Source organism: Tupaia chinensis, unplaced genomic scaffold (genome assembly GCF_000334495.1).
Source record: "Tupaia chinensis unplaced genomic scaffold, TupChi_1.0 Scaffold000026_1, whole genome shotgun sequence".
NCBI lineage: Eukaryota > Metazoa > Chordata > Mammalia > Scandentia > Tupaiidae > Tupaia > Tupaia belangeri.
Window position 1 is genome coordinate 1815780 of NW_006159456.1, and position 16063 is coordinate 1831842.

General features: G+C 38.3%; 2 protein-coding genes across 2 annotated transcripts in view; one reads left to right on the forward strand and one right to left on the reverse strand.

Annotated features, from left to right (window-relative positions):
• Positions 1-11161, forward strand: part of IARS2 (isoleucyl-tRNA synthetase 2, mitochondrial) — a 60222-nt gene extending 49061 nt beyond the window's left edge. The window contains exons 17-23 of the mRNA XM_006140234.3: positions 330-455; positions 1138-1269; positions 2880-2986; positions 4214-4359; positions 5913-6103; positions 8234-8378; positions 10655-11161. Of these exons, the coding sequence (XP_006140296.1) occupies positions 330-455; positions 1138-1269; positions 2880-2986; positions 4214-4359; positions 5913-6103; positions 8234-8378; positions 10655-10797 (990 nt within the window). The 3' untranslated portion in view covers positions 10798-11161. The remainder of the gene's footprint in view (positions 1-329; positions 456-1137; positions 1270-2879; positions 2987-4213; positions 4360-5912; positions 6104-8233; positions 8379-10654) is intronic.
• Positions 11162-12892: 1731 nt separating this feature from the next.
• Positions 12893-16063, reverse strand: part of RAB3GAP2 (RAB3 GTPase activating non-catalytic protein subunit 2) — a 102193-nt gene continuing 99022 nt past the window's right edge. The window contains 2 exon segments of the mRNA XM_006140235.3: positions 12893-14551; positions 15041-15199. Of these exon segments, the coding sequence (XP_006140297.1) occupies positions 14396-14551; positions 15041-15199 (315 nt within the window). The 3' untranslated portion in view covers positions 12893-14395.

Here is a 16063-nt window from a genome sequence, read left to right on the forward strand (position 1 = left end):
GCTCTTCCCACTCTTCTCTAACCCCATCATAGAGACGTCAGTACTACTCTGTGCCTGTCAACTGTAAAAGACAGATACTGACTTAACCAGGAAGAAGATTAGGAATTTGCACCTGTGCATTGAACAAGAGAGCATATTCTCTTTTTTCCAGTTTTGTTATTTTTAGATGCTATCTGATTTGGGATTGTTAGCTGGCTTCATTATAATGTCGGTACAGTTTAATTTACGTTGTGCCCAGACGTTTCTGATTAGAAACTTCACCTAAGACATTTGTTCAACTCCTTGGAATTGAAAGCCATTCAGTTGATACCGTCTTTGTCATTGGAAAGGATCAGAGCAAAGAGCCTCCTTACGGTGCCGATACCCTTCGCTGGTGGGTGGCTGAGTCCAACGTCTTCACGGAGGTGACCATTGGCCCGTCGGTGCTCAGCGCTGCCAGGGATGATATCAGCAAGGTGAAGTCTTTCTCCTCCCTATTCCTGCAGGAAAAGCTTTATTAATCATTTTTTAATAATGAGACACATTTTGTTTGGCACTGCAAAACTGAATGAAAATGAGGTCTCCATGTGTTGTCAGCATTTGAGAACATTCTGTATTAATTTGTTTAAAAACACTGGTAGTAATAGTGATGATTTTACATAATGTATTTTTATATTTTATTAAGATCATGTGTAATATTAGTTTATCATAATAATATGATATAAAATTATATTAATTGTAAATGCTTTTTATGTACCCAGTGACCTGAGTAAACATTTATTCTGTTTATTTTTACCTATGAAGCAGATGAAATAACATTATTCTCATCTACATATGTGAATAAACTGGTCTACTAAAGGGTGATTTGCCATAAGGTTATAAAGTAATAAATGAAGATTCAACCTTAAGGCATAAAATCCACTGGTTATTTCTCTTACTGGGTTATTTCTCTTGGAATGATAGGTGTTGATTTTGTTTTTGTTTTTGTTTTTTTTGTCTTGCATTTACAGTCTTATTTAAGAATGATAAATTTAAAAAAATATCCCAGTTAGAAGTGACAAGAGTTGGACAAAACTTAGAGTTATAAAATAACTTTCCAGTGAAAATTGAAACCACATTCATTTTTTTAACTGCATACTTTTTTCTCACTATTAATAGCTTAGGAATACACTCCGCTTTCTTTTGGGAAACGTGGCTGGCTTCAACCCAGAAACAGATTCCATCCCTGTTAAAAATATGTATGTCATAGACCAGTATATGCTGCATTTACTTCAGGATTTAGCAAACAAGGTAAGCGTGAACAAATAAGCTTTTGGAAGACAGAAATGTTAGTACTATCATATGTTAAAATTTTAGCTTCATCTGAGTGGAACAAAAACCTTGATAGAAATGAGAACTACAGTGCTCTTGTGAAAAGTTATACTTGGTAAATGCCATATGTTCCTAGGTCAGCCTAAGGTATGAGGTTTTATAATACTTTTCTTTAGTCTTCAAAAGACTAAAGGATGTCATGGAAAATAGGCTCCACCTTGCTCTCAGACCAGAATGAATGCTATTTTCAAAATGAGCTGTTTCTCCCGGGAAGAAAGAATAGAGTTATGCTTTATTAGCAGATGTACCTCTATAATGAAGTACAGAAGTAAATGAAATAACTATTTCTGTATATCTCATAAGGTATTTGCTCATTTGGGGACAGCAGGTGACATGGTGGTTGAAGTGCTGAATCCTACATGGCTGATACCCTCTGTGCTGCAAGTTTCAGACCTGATGGCTTGGGAGGGGGCATGCCAGGCACACGTGTGTGTGTGTGTGTGTGTATGTGTTCCCAAAATCCTGAGAGGGTAATGGAGGAGAAGGGATTGTGGGGGGTGATGTCTCACTTTCCCTCTCTGTCGCTTTCTCTGGAGAGTATACACACCTTCTAGCAAAAACCTAGGAGAAAAAAAAAAGATACTGCTCATCTATATATAGACACAAATAATCTGCATTTTCTCTGCATTGGAAATGTATTTGTTTCAATGTACCCTTAAGTTAGTGGTATTCATGCCAATTTTTGCCCACATCAAAAATCAGGCTGCGGCCACCAGGTTGTGTGAAGGATCCCATATAGCCAACTGCAAGGTTCAAATCCCTTACCTGGTGGCTTGAAAAACATACTGTGCATGTGTGTATACATGCCTCAAATCCTGAGAACGGAATGGAAGAGAAGGGATGGTGGCCTGGCCATCCCCTACAGGGGTAGTTTCTCACTCTCTCTCCCTCCCTTCTCTCTCTTTCTCCAGTGAGTATACATGCCCTATAGCAAAATAAAATAATAATGAGGCATAAATAAGGGCATATTTGCGTATTGTTGGTTAAATCTACTGTTTTTTTTTTTTTTTTTTTTTTTGCCAGAGGGCACATGTACTTGCCAGAGAAAGAGACAGAAAAAGAGAGGAAAAGCAAGAAAGCATCCCCTCGGTGGGGAATGTTCATGCTGCAATCCCTTCTCCTTCATTTCTCCCTCTTAGGAATTTTGGGCTTAAACACACATGTGCTCCCCCCATCCCCTTTCAGTCCATCAGTTCCAGGATTTGAACTGGTTGGTCAGCTATGTGGGATCCTGCTGCCTTAACCACCAGGCCATGGGCTACTCTTTTCTGTTTTAAACAGGTGATCCATCATTTAAAACCTCATTCCTTGATGAATATTTTTCAGAATTAAATAGACAGTATTTTATGAGTATAATTTTTTTTTATTCAGAAATGTATTTGGAAGATACTCGGGAGTTCTTACATTTTTGACTGTTTTGTATTTGTCTGCCTTTGGCACTTATCTTTGAAAGGAACACATTTTGAAGTGATGACGTGCATGTTCATGTTTATCCCAGCTTTCCAATTTATTTCGGTTTTGTTCCCTAGATTACCGATGCATACAGACAGTATGATTTTGGCAAAGTTGTTCGGCTACTACGAGCGTTTTATACCAGAGAACTCTCTAACTTTTATTTCAGCATAATCAAAGATAGGTATGTATGACAAAATTTTAAAACATCTAACAGATATTGATTGTGTCTCTTATGTTCTTGGCAAAAGTTGGGACACAGTGATGAGTCAGTCGGGCAGCATTGTATAATCGTTAAGCTTTGGTTCTGGAGTCAGTCTGATTATATATTTTTGCTCTGCCATTTACTAGTTATATGATTTGGGACAACTTATAATCTCAGTTTCTTCGTCTGTAAAATCTGGATGAGAATACCTCATCATGTGGTTATGAAAATGAAAAGAGATAATGTAAATTATGTGCTTCGTGCTGCGTTTGGTGAAGTAAGTGTTCAGTAAGTAATAGCTGCTAATAAGAGGTACTTGGACTTAGTGCTTATGCACAGGCTCTTGGAAATCTTCAGTGGGAGAAAGGGAAGTATACGGGCAATTGCAATGGCATGGTATAATATTAGAGCGTCCTCTTAGAAGAGGTCTTGATGCTCTCTTGAGTTATAGCTGTAATGTGCAGGTGACTGCCTTTTTTTTCTTTTTACTTTTTATCTTTTTGTAATCCCTTCTCTGTTCTCTTCTCGGGATTTTTTTAAAAATAATTATTTATTTAATTTTATTTATGCTAATTTTACCAGAGAGACACGCACACACGCGCACACACACACACACACACACACACACACACACACACACAAAGAGAGAGAGAGAGAAAGTGAGAAAGCAAACCACCGTGTCCAAGATTTGAACCATGATCGACCTTGTGGGATCCAGCCACCTTAACCACCATGCCACCTGCTGGCCCAACTGTATAGTCTTTATAGTGGACTAGTCCAGTAAAGATATCAGCCTCAACCTTTCTTCACCTCATGAACCTTCCACAAAGGGATTATAACTCCCCTTCCTCTCCTTAAAACACAAATAACATTGTAGAGGGTGGAGAGTAAAATTTTAAGTATCATCAACTAACTTATTAGTTGTCCCTTTAACATAATAATCCAGACTCAAAGCTGACATCTATCTGAAAAACAACCGAGAAAAGAGTAGTATTTTTCAAGGTTGTGATTATACCTGGAATTGTAAAGTTAAAAAAAAAAAAAGTTATCAAAAACTTGAAAGAAAAAAATGTTTAAATTTAATCACAAGGTGTTTGGAGCCATAGGATCAGCCACTGTAAGAATAAACTGAATAGGAAGCAGACCTTATCTTGGTGATCACAGTTTATAGTGTTGTCAACTGCTGAGTACGTCGTTGTTCTTCAGGCTTTATTGTGAAAAAGAAAACGATCCCAAACGGCGCTCATGTCAGACTGCGTTAGCTGAAATTTTGGATGTATTAGTTCGTTCTTTCGCTCCCATTCTCCCTCACCTGGCTGAAGAGGTATTCCAACACATACCTTATCTTAAAGGTAAGGAATTCTTCCTTTGTTCTCTGAGAAAGATTCCCAGTGAGGGGCACCTAACTTCTGATTTTATCTACTTCATATAAAGAATATTTCGTGGCTGCAATAAATGCTTTGTGACATGATATGGCTTAGTCATTGAGTAATTTTCTGCACCTACTTAAAGAGGAGTGGGGTGAATATCAGAAAGTTCTTAGCATCATCTGAGGTGCTTTCTGAAACGTCATTGTAGCTTGACAATTTTGAGAAAGCACCTTTTAAGAAGGTTCCAAAATATATTCTAGGTTTTGTTAAAATTCATATGATAGGTTTTTCTTTCTGATGATACTAAAGCTTATGGACATTTAGAAACTACACAAGTTTAGAAAGAGAAGGAAGAGTCACTCATACTCTTACTACCCAAGGACAATTACTCTTTTATTTTAAAAGAACTATTTAATTTTATTTATTATTATTATTTTTAAATTTGCTATAGGGCAGTGTGCTCACCAGAGAGATGGAGAGACAGAAGGAAAGTGAGAAAGCAAATTGCCAGATCTGGAACTCAAACCCCGGTTGACCATGTGGGAGTCCAGCACCTTAACCACTATGCCTTCTGCTGGCCCTGAACAATGAATCTTTTTTTTTTTTTAAGAGGTTTTTGCTCTAGGGCACGTGCACTCACCAGAAAGACAGAGAGAGACAGAGAGATAAAAAGTGAGAAATCACCCCCCATGGGGGATGGCCACGCCGCAATCCCTTCTCCTCCATTCTCCTCTCAGGATCTTGGGCACGCATGCACACACGCCCGGTGTGAGTTTAAGCTACAGGGCCTGGGACTCAAACCACGGTCAATTACATGGGAGTTTAGTGACATAGCCATTACACTAACTGCTGGTCCCTGAACAATGAATCTTAATGTTAGGACATTTCCTTATTTCTTGTTCCTTTTAATTTGATAGAAGAAACTTGTACTTGGCAGAGAAGGAGAGGAATATGGAAAGAAAAAGTGAAAAAGCATCCTCCCCATGAGGGACAGTGTCACACCATAATCTCTGTTCTATTTCTCCTTTTGGGATTTTGGGCATACATGTACACATGCCCCTCATATTTTTCAAGCCATCAGATCTGGCACTCAAACCACATAGTCAACCATGTGGGATTTAGCAGCCTTTACCACCACACCACCAGCTGGCCCAATAGTAGGATATTTTTATTTTATTTTTTTCTAAGAGGCATTTTTTTTCCCTTTGAGATCCTACTGTGCCTTTTATCTTTTGTTTAAATGTAAGTATTTCCCAGTGCTGATATATTTTGTAGATATTTAGGATGGTCCATAATAATTCATCATGTAATTACAATAAATAACAATTCTTATTTTCTGTTGATGGTAAATATTTAACAGAGCTTTATACAAGGAGACTTCAAAAGTTTGTGTAAAAAATGAAACTAAAGTGAGAGTTTTGTTTAGTGCGAAAACTGGAATCCATGCATCGATAAACATTTTCTATGAACTTTTGTTGACTCCTTCGTACATGGTGTAGTCTGTATGTCAATCAATTTCCTTTTTTATTTTTAAGAACCCAAGAGTGTTTTCCGTACCGGGTGGATCAGCACAAGTTCTATCTGGAAGAAGCCCGGGCTGGAGGAAGCAGTGGAGAGTGCGTGTGCAATGCGAGATTCCTTTCTTGGAAGCATCCCGGGCAAAAACGCAGCTGAGTATGAGGTTATCATTGTGATCGAGCCTGGACTGCTTTTTGAGATAATAGAGGTATGCAGCAGTGTGTACCTCTTGAAATGGGCTAATATTGTACAGATTCACCTGGAAAAATGTTTAAATGCCTAATTTTTTTTTACGAAATTAGGATTTTTCTCTCTTAATCCTACCACCGATTCTCATTTGCTATTTCACTGTGCCCTTTCCCTTCTCTTAGAAGCACATACTCTGTAGCTATGACATGCACATTGTACTTACAGGGACAGGGAGGACCAGGTTCTGTTTGAAATGAGAGCCCTCAGGCCCGTTTAGAAGGTAGGTGATAAATCTGTGGCAGTAGTACTAGAATACACAAAAGTTGGAAGTTTTGTATTAAGGGTCTGGTTTTCGGAGAATTTTGTCCACTTGGATCAGATTCAGCACAAATCCAAAAAAGATTCCCTTCTTTATTTCCTAAGACCTGGAGACATGCTTCTCAAAATATCATTCCATTTATTTCTAAAAGGACCATCTAGATTTTCTTCTTGGGATTGTGAGGAGTTAATTGACCAGATTGGCAGGTGATTAAGAGTGGAGGCTGGAAGTACCTAATAGGTATGAGATTGCTGATAACAAGAATAAGATGCTGGGTCGTCAGGAAAGTCATGATGTATTTTCCTATTTTTCTTTTCAAAAATGCATCTTGATTTCCCAATGACCCAATAGATATGATGTTCACTTTTTAGAAGTCAGGAAACTGACTCATTTTACACAGAAGGAAACTGAGGTCCCTGGTGACCGTGACCTGGCTGAGGCCACACTGCTTAGTCCTGGGCTGTTTTCCACACACTGTGTTTTCCTTTGAGCTTCAGTTGTTCTAAGTTAAGTTGGAAAGAATACATCTTGTTTTGGGTCATTTATATTAAAAGAAAATACTTGAGATTTTCAAAAACATGAATGTGTCTTCATTAGGAATCACGAATCATGTAAGTAGTTGTCAGGTGGAGTCCTGGTTCTGTCAATTACTAACAACACAAACTTGTTAAAGCTAAATTCATCTCAGTCTCCTGATTTCACGTGGGCTTTTCATTAAAAGGAATGTTGGTATTAGCTCACAAACTCATTTTGAAGATCAAAATGACAATGAAATACATAAAACTGCTTATCAGACATATAAATGTAGTGAACTTTGGAAGGGTCCACGTATTGTTCAGATTGCCACTTTGGTCTACAAGGCTAAACGTAAGCCCTTGTTAGGATATCTTAACCCCTCTCCCACTGTAGGAACCACGGTACAGGGAAACAGTAAAGCATTGCAGGCCGGCAGAGCTGGGCTGGAATTGCAGCACCACCATTTATTGGTTGAGAAACAGGCAAGTTAACGACTTAAACTCTTTACCTGTTTTCTCATTTGTAAAGTGGATAATAAACACCATATAGGTTTGTGTGTGTGTGTGACAAGTAGAAATAAGAGATAGTTAGCATCGAGTGAAGTCAAATACCTGATATACAGTGTATTCTCAATAAATACTATTGTGTAATGTTTAGTTAAAACCTTTCATACTAGTAAGAATAGATTAATATTACTAGCTCTCTATGTACTATACCAAAGGTTTCTCACTAAACAAAAGAATTTATAAGTGTCTGGGTTTTTTTTTAATGATTTTTGCCACAAGGTGCATGTGCTTTCTGGAGAGATAAGAAAGTGAGAAATCCCCCCCATGATTAGGGAATGGCCGCCACAGTCCCTTCTCTTCCACTTTCCTCTCGAGATTCTGGGCAAGCATTCACACATGCCTGGTGTGATAGTCAAGCTGCCCGGTCTGGGACTTCCACTGGGGTTGGCCACGTGAGAATCCAGAGCCTTACCTGTCATACCACCTGCTGATCCTTGTAGTATCTATTTTTATAACCTTAGCTTATGGTAAAAGTGTAAGTAGTTAAGTAGTTGGGCCAGCCCATGGTGGTCTTGGGCTAGATCCCACATGGCTGATTGTGTGGTTTGTGTCCTGACCTGAGAAACATGGTGGGTACGTATGCATGCATGCCCAAAATCCCAGAAGAAGGGAGAAATGGAGAGGGGATTGTGGTGTGACCATTGCCCCAGGGGTGTTTCCTTCCCCCCAGTTCCCCACAAGGAAACATGTCCTCTTGTTATTTTTAAAAGATAAAAAATGTAAGTAGTGACTTTCACATTTCTTCCAGATGCTACAAGCTGAAGAGACATCCAGCACCTCTCAGTTGAATGAATTAATGATGGCTTCCCAGTCAACTTTACTGGCTCAGGAACCACTAGAGAAACCTGCAGATGTAATTGAGCTTAAAGGGACATTCCTCATCAATTTAGAAGGTAAGAAGGAGGTGAGATTAATAAGTGGTACCTGCAGAATCGAATATAAATTATTGCTGACTTTCTAAGGGGACCAGATTTATTCCTTTTTTTTTTTTTTTGAGAGATTTTACTATAGGGCGATAGGGCACATATGCTAACCAAAGAGACAGAAAGTGAGAAATCATCCCACAGGGGAGATGGCTATGCCACAAGCTACAATCCCTTCTTCTTCATTCTCCTCTTGGGATTTTGGGCACACATGCACATACACCCAGTATAAGTTTCAAGCCTCCAGGTCTGAGACTTCAACCACGGTCAGCTATGTGGTTGTCTAGCAATGTAACCATTACACCGTCTGCTGGTCCTGGGGACCAGATTTATTCTAAAGGTAGATATGTACTTGGAATACATCTTTCCATGGAAACAGTATAAACAATTGCCATGTTTCTAAGCCAGTTCTTAAAGGGTTGGGTTAAAGGAGGGAGGTCTACTTTCTGTCATTTGAACAGAGAATTGTCATTGTATGTGAGATTAGTCTACTATTGTACATACTTTCAATTAAACTATTTAACCTTTTATTTTTTTCCTTTTTAATTACCAGAGCATGGGTGTGCTAACCAGATAGATTGGGTGGGGAAGAAATCACCCCCCCCAATGGGTTGTGGTTATACCTTAATCCCTTCTCCATTTCTCCATCCTGTCCATATTTGGGGCACGCATGCACACATGCCCACTGTTTTTCTTCAAACTGCCAGGGCCAAGATTCAGCATGTGGTCTGCCATGTGGGATCTGGCTCTCTTAATCACTAAGCTACAGAAGTAGCTCTAGCCATCCTTTATTTTTTTTAAGAATTATTTATTTCATTAATTTTTATCATTATTAGTCAATTCAAGTAGAGTGAGACAGAGAGAGAAAATGAGAAAGCAAGCTGCCAGGTCCAGGACTTGAACTGTGTTTGATCATGTGGAGGTCTAGTACTGTAACTCCCATGCCACCTGCTGGCCCTGTAGGCAATTTTTTTTTTTTTTTTTTTGGAGAGGCTTTTGCTATATAGGGCATGTGCGCTCAGCAGAAAGACAGAGAGACAGACCGCAATCCCTTCTCCTCCACTCTCCTCTCGGGATCTTGGGCATGCACGCACACATGCCTGGCATGTTTAAACCCCAGGTCTGGGATTCGATCCATGGTCAACTACATGGAGTCCAGCAATATAGCCACTACATCAACTGCTGGTCCCATCTCTAGCCATTCTTAAGGAGGGATTCAGGAAGAACTTTTATGGAACTCATTCAAATAGTGAGCATTTGCAAGCATTTTGTAGATATTTCTGTTTTATAGGAGATCTTTTTTGTCAACCTGATTCAGCCACATTGGTGGAAGTAGAGATAGAATAGTGTTAACAGAATAATAAGCAGATATTTTGGGATAGGTGATTTCATAATAGCTTTCAGGTAAGAGCAAGAGCTGAAAAGTTAATTTATAGTCTCTTTAAATTTGAGACTTGATAGCACTGATCATGTGTTAAATATTCTGGCTTAATTTGCTTTTCAAAATGTGAATGTGGGGCTGGCAGATAGCGTGGTGGTTAAGTGCGCTGGACTCCCACATGACTGACCACAGTTCAAGTCCCAGACCTGGTGATTTGCTTTCTCACTTTCCCTCTCTCTCTCACTCGCTCACTCTGTCCCTCTCTGGTCAAACTTTAAAAATAAATAAATAAATAAAGTTAAAATAATTTTTAAAATGTGAATGCACATTTTTTGCACAATGACTAGAAAATAGTATATTTTTATCATTCTAAGGTTTTAAGAATATTAATAGTGGTGAAAGTTTTGTTTCCTTTTGTCTAAACCTAGAAGATCTGAATAGGGACACTGCAGTTATCGCTGTAATTTTGCTTCTTAAAATCCCTACTCAAGTATGAAGCTGAAAAGGCAGAATTATCTGTCAGAACTGCCTGGAGTAAGTTACAGAGCCTGCTCTGCCTGAGTATGGGGTTGTAGGGTCATTTTTGCATAGAAAAAATGCCTCATGACTTTTCTGATGACCCAATAAATATACTACTCAACCTAACAGGGCCTCGATTCCTCAGCTCTCTCAGGTGTCAAGCGAGGCAATCCCATTCTCTTGGCTCTTTTTGTAATGAAGCAAACAGGGCAGTATCTGGCAATCTTTACCTGTGCACAAAAGACAAAGCTTTGAAAAGGGGACACATGCTAAGCCAAGTAAGAAATGGTAATACCAAAACTGAATGGCCTGTCAGAAATATTCTTCATTTACTTTTCTTTTGCAGGTGGGGATATTCGTGAAGAGTCTTCATATAAAGTCATTGTCATGCCAACTACCAAGGAAAAATGCCCTCGTTGTTGGAAGTATACAGCTGAATCTTCAGATACACTCTGTCCCCGATGTGCAGAGGTCGTGGGTGGAAAATAGTGCTCTGGTGCCAATAGCTTTCTGAGCAAGAACCCTCTTGACACTACCGACTAGGAGTCTAATGGACTGTGTTCAACACTGGAAAGAAATCCAAAATTTAGGTTAACGGTGGAAGAATAAGTATTGTAGGATGAAGGTCAAAATCACAATCATAAAAGAGGTATTTCCTGTAACTGAAGAAAGAATAATGTATATATACATGCAGATATTATATATATGTATGTCCATAATGGACTTATTCAGAACATACACTGAATGTGCTTGCCTTCAAATACGGCTGAGCAGAAAATATATTTTATAAATTGTTTTGACTCAATATTTAAGTACCATGATGTCTGAAAATAAAGGCATTCTGGAAAACCGATGTTGCGAATATCAAGTGAAAAAAGTGTGTGGTTTTGAAAGAAAATGGCAGAGGTGTGTTTTCTTTTTTGGAGAGGTTTTTGCTATAGGGATTGTGTGCTCACCAGAAAGACAGAGAGAAACAGAAAGCCTTAAGTCACCCCCCCAGGGGAGATAGCCACGCCACAGTCCCTTCTCCATTCTCCTCTTGAGATCTTGGGCACGCATGCACATACACCTGGCGTGAGTTTAAGCCACTGGGTCCGGGATTCAAACTGTGGTCGACTATGTGGGAGTCCAGCGACATAGCCATTACGCCAACTCCTGGTCCTAAGGTGTGTTTTCTTTATGGAGTAAAGAAAGTCATTTTATTCTGTCTAGTACTAAGCTAGTTATTTTGAGTTAGAGAAAAAAAAAAATGACAAAATGTGTTCATTCCAGAGGGGAAGAAATCTCTTAATACTTTGTGAATGTTAAGGAAACAACATGAAAGCTGAAAATTTATTTCACTAATATACATAAGTTCACAACAATGAATAGACACAGAAAATAGCAGTATATACAGAATTTCTCTACTTACAATACATTACAATAAATAATAGAACATTTTATAAACAATTCAGTATTAGATTAAAACCTTTCTAAGGATGGCTAATTCTGTTCAGCAGAAATCTACTTTTAGAAGCACAGCAAATTCATTCCTCTCAGGATGAAAGAGGGTTTTCACTGTTGCCGTAGAGTACTGTAAAAATATGTTTCTTATAAATGAAATGGGCCACAAAAACTTCCAAGTGAAGCGATAGTCAATGTAAGATTAGCATTATTAAATTGGTCTTCTGTGATATTAAATTGCAGTTAATCTTATGTTTAAAAAGCAACTTAAATGTAACAGGGTTTATTTTCATCTTAGATAACTTTTTATGATAAAGGTGAAATTCTCTCTCTCTCTACTGAAAGTGAAGTGTCTTAGGAGGGTGTTGTAGATAAAGCTAGACACTGCTTTATCTACGTTTATCCTGGCCCCTCTAGCACTACATCTAAACACAACCTGTAATGTAGAAGATGATTATTTTAACACTTTTATTTTTCTCCATCATTATACAATAGATTTAACAAGGTTTTAAAAATGCTTGTGTACCTTTAATAAAGAAGGGTGTGTGGGGAGTGGGAATATACTTAGGACAGCAGTACTGGTGACTGGGGTCCCATTAACAACTGCAGAGTACATCATACCCCTTTGTTTCAGAAAACATCCTGTCTGCATAAAACAAATCCTTTTCTGTGGCTCTTGTTACAGAATCAGATTTAATAAAAGCCCTTGATGAAGTAGCTGTTAAAATATTCAACTGCTTCTCTTATCTATACAACTCAGAATTTGATTTTAAAATTCTATGAATGCCTAATTTTAGGATAACAAATGTAAAGCCTCAATGATTTGCTATGGTTCTCTGAGCCATGTTTCAGTGTACTAATTTCAGTAATCCTCAGATTTCGTTATGCCTATCAGAGTAGGTTTAACCAGTTTTATTATCTAAAATGCTTAGTATGTACCCCCCCGCCAAGAAAAGTGATAGTGGAATTGAGGATTTACTCTTTACAAAGCTTATAATTCCAAATTTCTTTGACAGCTTTCTAAATTCTTACTACTTTCAGAGTATTTAGGAAAATCACAGGAAGAACTAATCTCTTAGAACACATATAACAAGTAGCTAGATAAAGCTAGACATGTTTCTAAAGCAAGAATTCTAGCATGTGTCTGGCCATGACGGTGGACACCAAGCAGAGGTTGGGAGGATGGACTAGCTTAAGGCCCTTTCCCAGGCTGCTGACTACAGTGTGTGCCTCGGTGAGTCACAGGCCCCCACCCCAGCTACTCAAGACAGCTTCCCAATTTATTTTTCAAGATTTAAAATTTGATAGTAACTTAAATACTAACTATTATGTTTTAGCCAGTTAAGTTTTTGTTTGGATTTGATCTTTTTAGTTAAGACTTCACGTTGGAAATATTCTCAAACATCAGCCATTCTTTGTATTTCTGAAAGCATACTCAATTCTGCACAATTGACAGTTTGCTTCCTACAAAGAAGTGAAGAAACAAATTTCTGTGTCATAATGAGTTACTACAATTAACCATTGTGATCCATGACATAGCAATAACTGCACTGTATGGCTACATTCCAAAGATACACCATAATAAATACTTGCCGTTGCAGAGCTCAAAGCACTTTATACAGAGTTTTGGCTAACTTGGATTTAATCAGTAAATATTTGTTTAGCACTTGGACTGCTCTAGGCACTATAAGGTACAAAATCAGTTGTATATAATCTTTCCGACCCAGCTGTGAGGTAGGTTTCTAAAACTGTAGTATCACTAAGCATTCTTTTCTTACTGTCCTCAAGGACAGATAACATTACCAGATCCCCAAAGCAGACAATTCTAAACACTTATAAGGAAAATAAAGTAGGACTTAACATTTTTAATATCTTTGCCCCCCCCCTTTTTTACATAAGTTTTACAAGATAATACATTTTTTACAATTACCTGAATGAGGATAAAACTTTGCAACTTGACAAAATAGCAAATCCTGTCTTACTTTAGAATTAATTTTGCTGTATTGTTTGTACCTCAGATTCTCCATTTTGGCATAGAACAGGCTGAGGGTTCTATTAATATTCTTTCTGACGAGTATGAGGAACTTGAACCCATTCTTCCTTCTGATGGCAACAGCAGAACCTCTGGGGAAGGAACCTGTGAGCGTCCAGAACTCCCAGGTGGCAGCCCAGGGTGGGATTAGCATGAGAACAAAGAACTTTTCTCAACATTTATTAAGGGGTAGTTGGATGTTTCTCTACTGGTGGGGACTGTACACGAACACATTTAAATTTAATTACAACAATAACATTTTGGGTATGAAATATAGAATCTTATAATAAGAACATAGTCTGTAAATTATAACCAATTTTAAGTAGCAAAGTTTAACAATAAAGCTACTTAAGTGTTTGAATAAGAAATAAACAGTAAAACATCCGTGTTAGTAATTATAATTGATAGTTGTTTATATTTTATCTTATTTAACCAAAGTAATGGAATTTAGCCAGGATGGCACTTTTTAAAAGTAATATATATTTTTTACTTATTTTACAAAAGAAAAAAGATATATCCCCCCCCGATAAAATTCCAGATCTTACTGTGTAAAATAACCATGCACTAATTCTTGTTACAGTCACACAGTTTTTAGACTTCAGTAAACAAGTGTCATAAAGTAGGAATAGATATGGCTTCTACACCTTCAATGAGGTGTAAGGCTAGACTATACTGCCCATGTTTTTCTGGTAAAAGCTCAATTACTTTATTTACTAGTTTGCCGGTTGTTGCAATTGGCACTTCAGCGTTTTGAAGATCCTGGGGGTCCTGCAAGTGAGACACAGGAATATTCCATTAGTTACATGCAACTAACAATAATTGTCACTGATTTAGCTGTTATCACAACAGTTATTTCCCAATAAAAATGCTTTATTGGGAACTAGGGGAACTAAACTTAGGATTTAAATTTCTTTATAACTTACTGAATCCACATTTTTTTTTTTTTTGAGAGTTTTTTTGCTATAGGGCGCGTGCACTCGCCAGAAAGAGAGAAACAGAGAGACAGAAAATGAGAATCACCCTCTGGGGGGATGGCCACATCCCAATCCCTTTTCCTCCATTCTGCTCTTGGGATCTTGGGCACACACGCACACATGCCTGGCGTGAGTTTAACCTCCAGGTCCAGGACTCGAACTGCGGTCAACCACATGGGAGTCCATCGACATAGCCATTATGCTAACTGCTGGTCCCATACAAAATACACATTTAAGCAAACATCCAGCTGCCTTCTACCTGATTTTATTTCTTCATACATACCATTGCTTTCAGCCATGTGCAGAGTGTGGGCGGAAGCCTGGCAAGCAGCTCCATTCCTTCTTTTGTCTGGGTGTGGAAGAGTGCGTGAGCCAGCCTTTGCCCTATCAACACCAGCAGCTGCGAGGCAAGGACCTCTTTGTCATGAACCTGTAGGATAGCCTGAAGACATGAACAGGGAGAAATAATATAGTAAGAGCTAACATTTATCCTAGGAAAGGGCTTGTCACTGGTGATTCTAAGTCATTTTTGAGCTGTAGTTGTGTAAATAACCAGAGTATTGGGATGGTGGGAAAATCATGATGTATTTTTCTATGCAAAAATGCACACACCCAATATAATCTAAATGCGACGTTTAAACCTGGACGTTCCGACAACCCAATATAATTTAGATCAATACAGCATTTAAACCTAAACTCACCACCTTATTTTTTCATCACCTAATTTTTCAGTTCACTATGACTATACAATGTCATAGTATCAAGTTGTTTTCAAGCTTTTGACAAAGAAAGAGAATTCTAATAAATCGTGGTATGACTGTTTCAAACTCTAATGGCTTCTGTAAATACACTGACGCTAACCCTGGACTCCAAGACCGTCTGTGACCTGGCCCCACCAAGCTCCCTACCTCCTCTCATCCTTCTTTGAGCTTTGCTTACTATATTTGTACAGCTACACTGGCCCTTCTGGTCCTGGACCCAGTCACACTAGTCCCCACTTGGGGGCTCTGTACTTGTAATTTCTCTCTACCACTGTTCCTGCAGTTTTCTGAGTAGCTGGTTGCTTTTTACCCTGGGGGACTCAGCTCAAATGTCTTCTCTGACTATTGTAGTAGCTCCTGTTTATTTTCTTTGTAGGATTTATGAAGAAAAGTAATACACCAGATACAAAATTTAACATACTTTTCTGCTCCTGCTTGTCTATTTTGCTTATTGTTGTACCCCTGTGCACAGGACAAGCTTGGTACCCTACAGGAATTTATTTGATTACACTTTTAAAAAAGTATTCTATTTTCGTGCCTAAAAG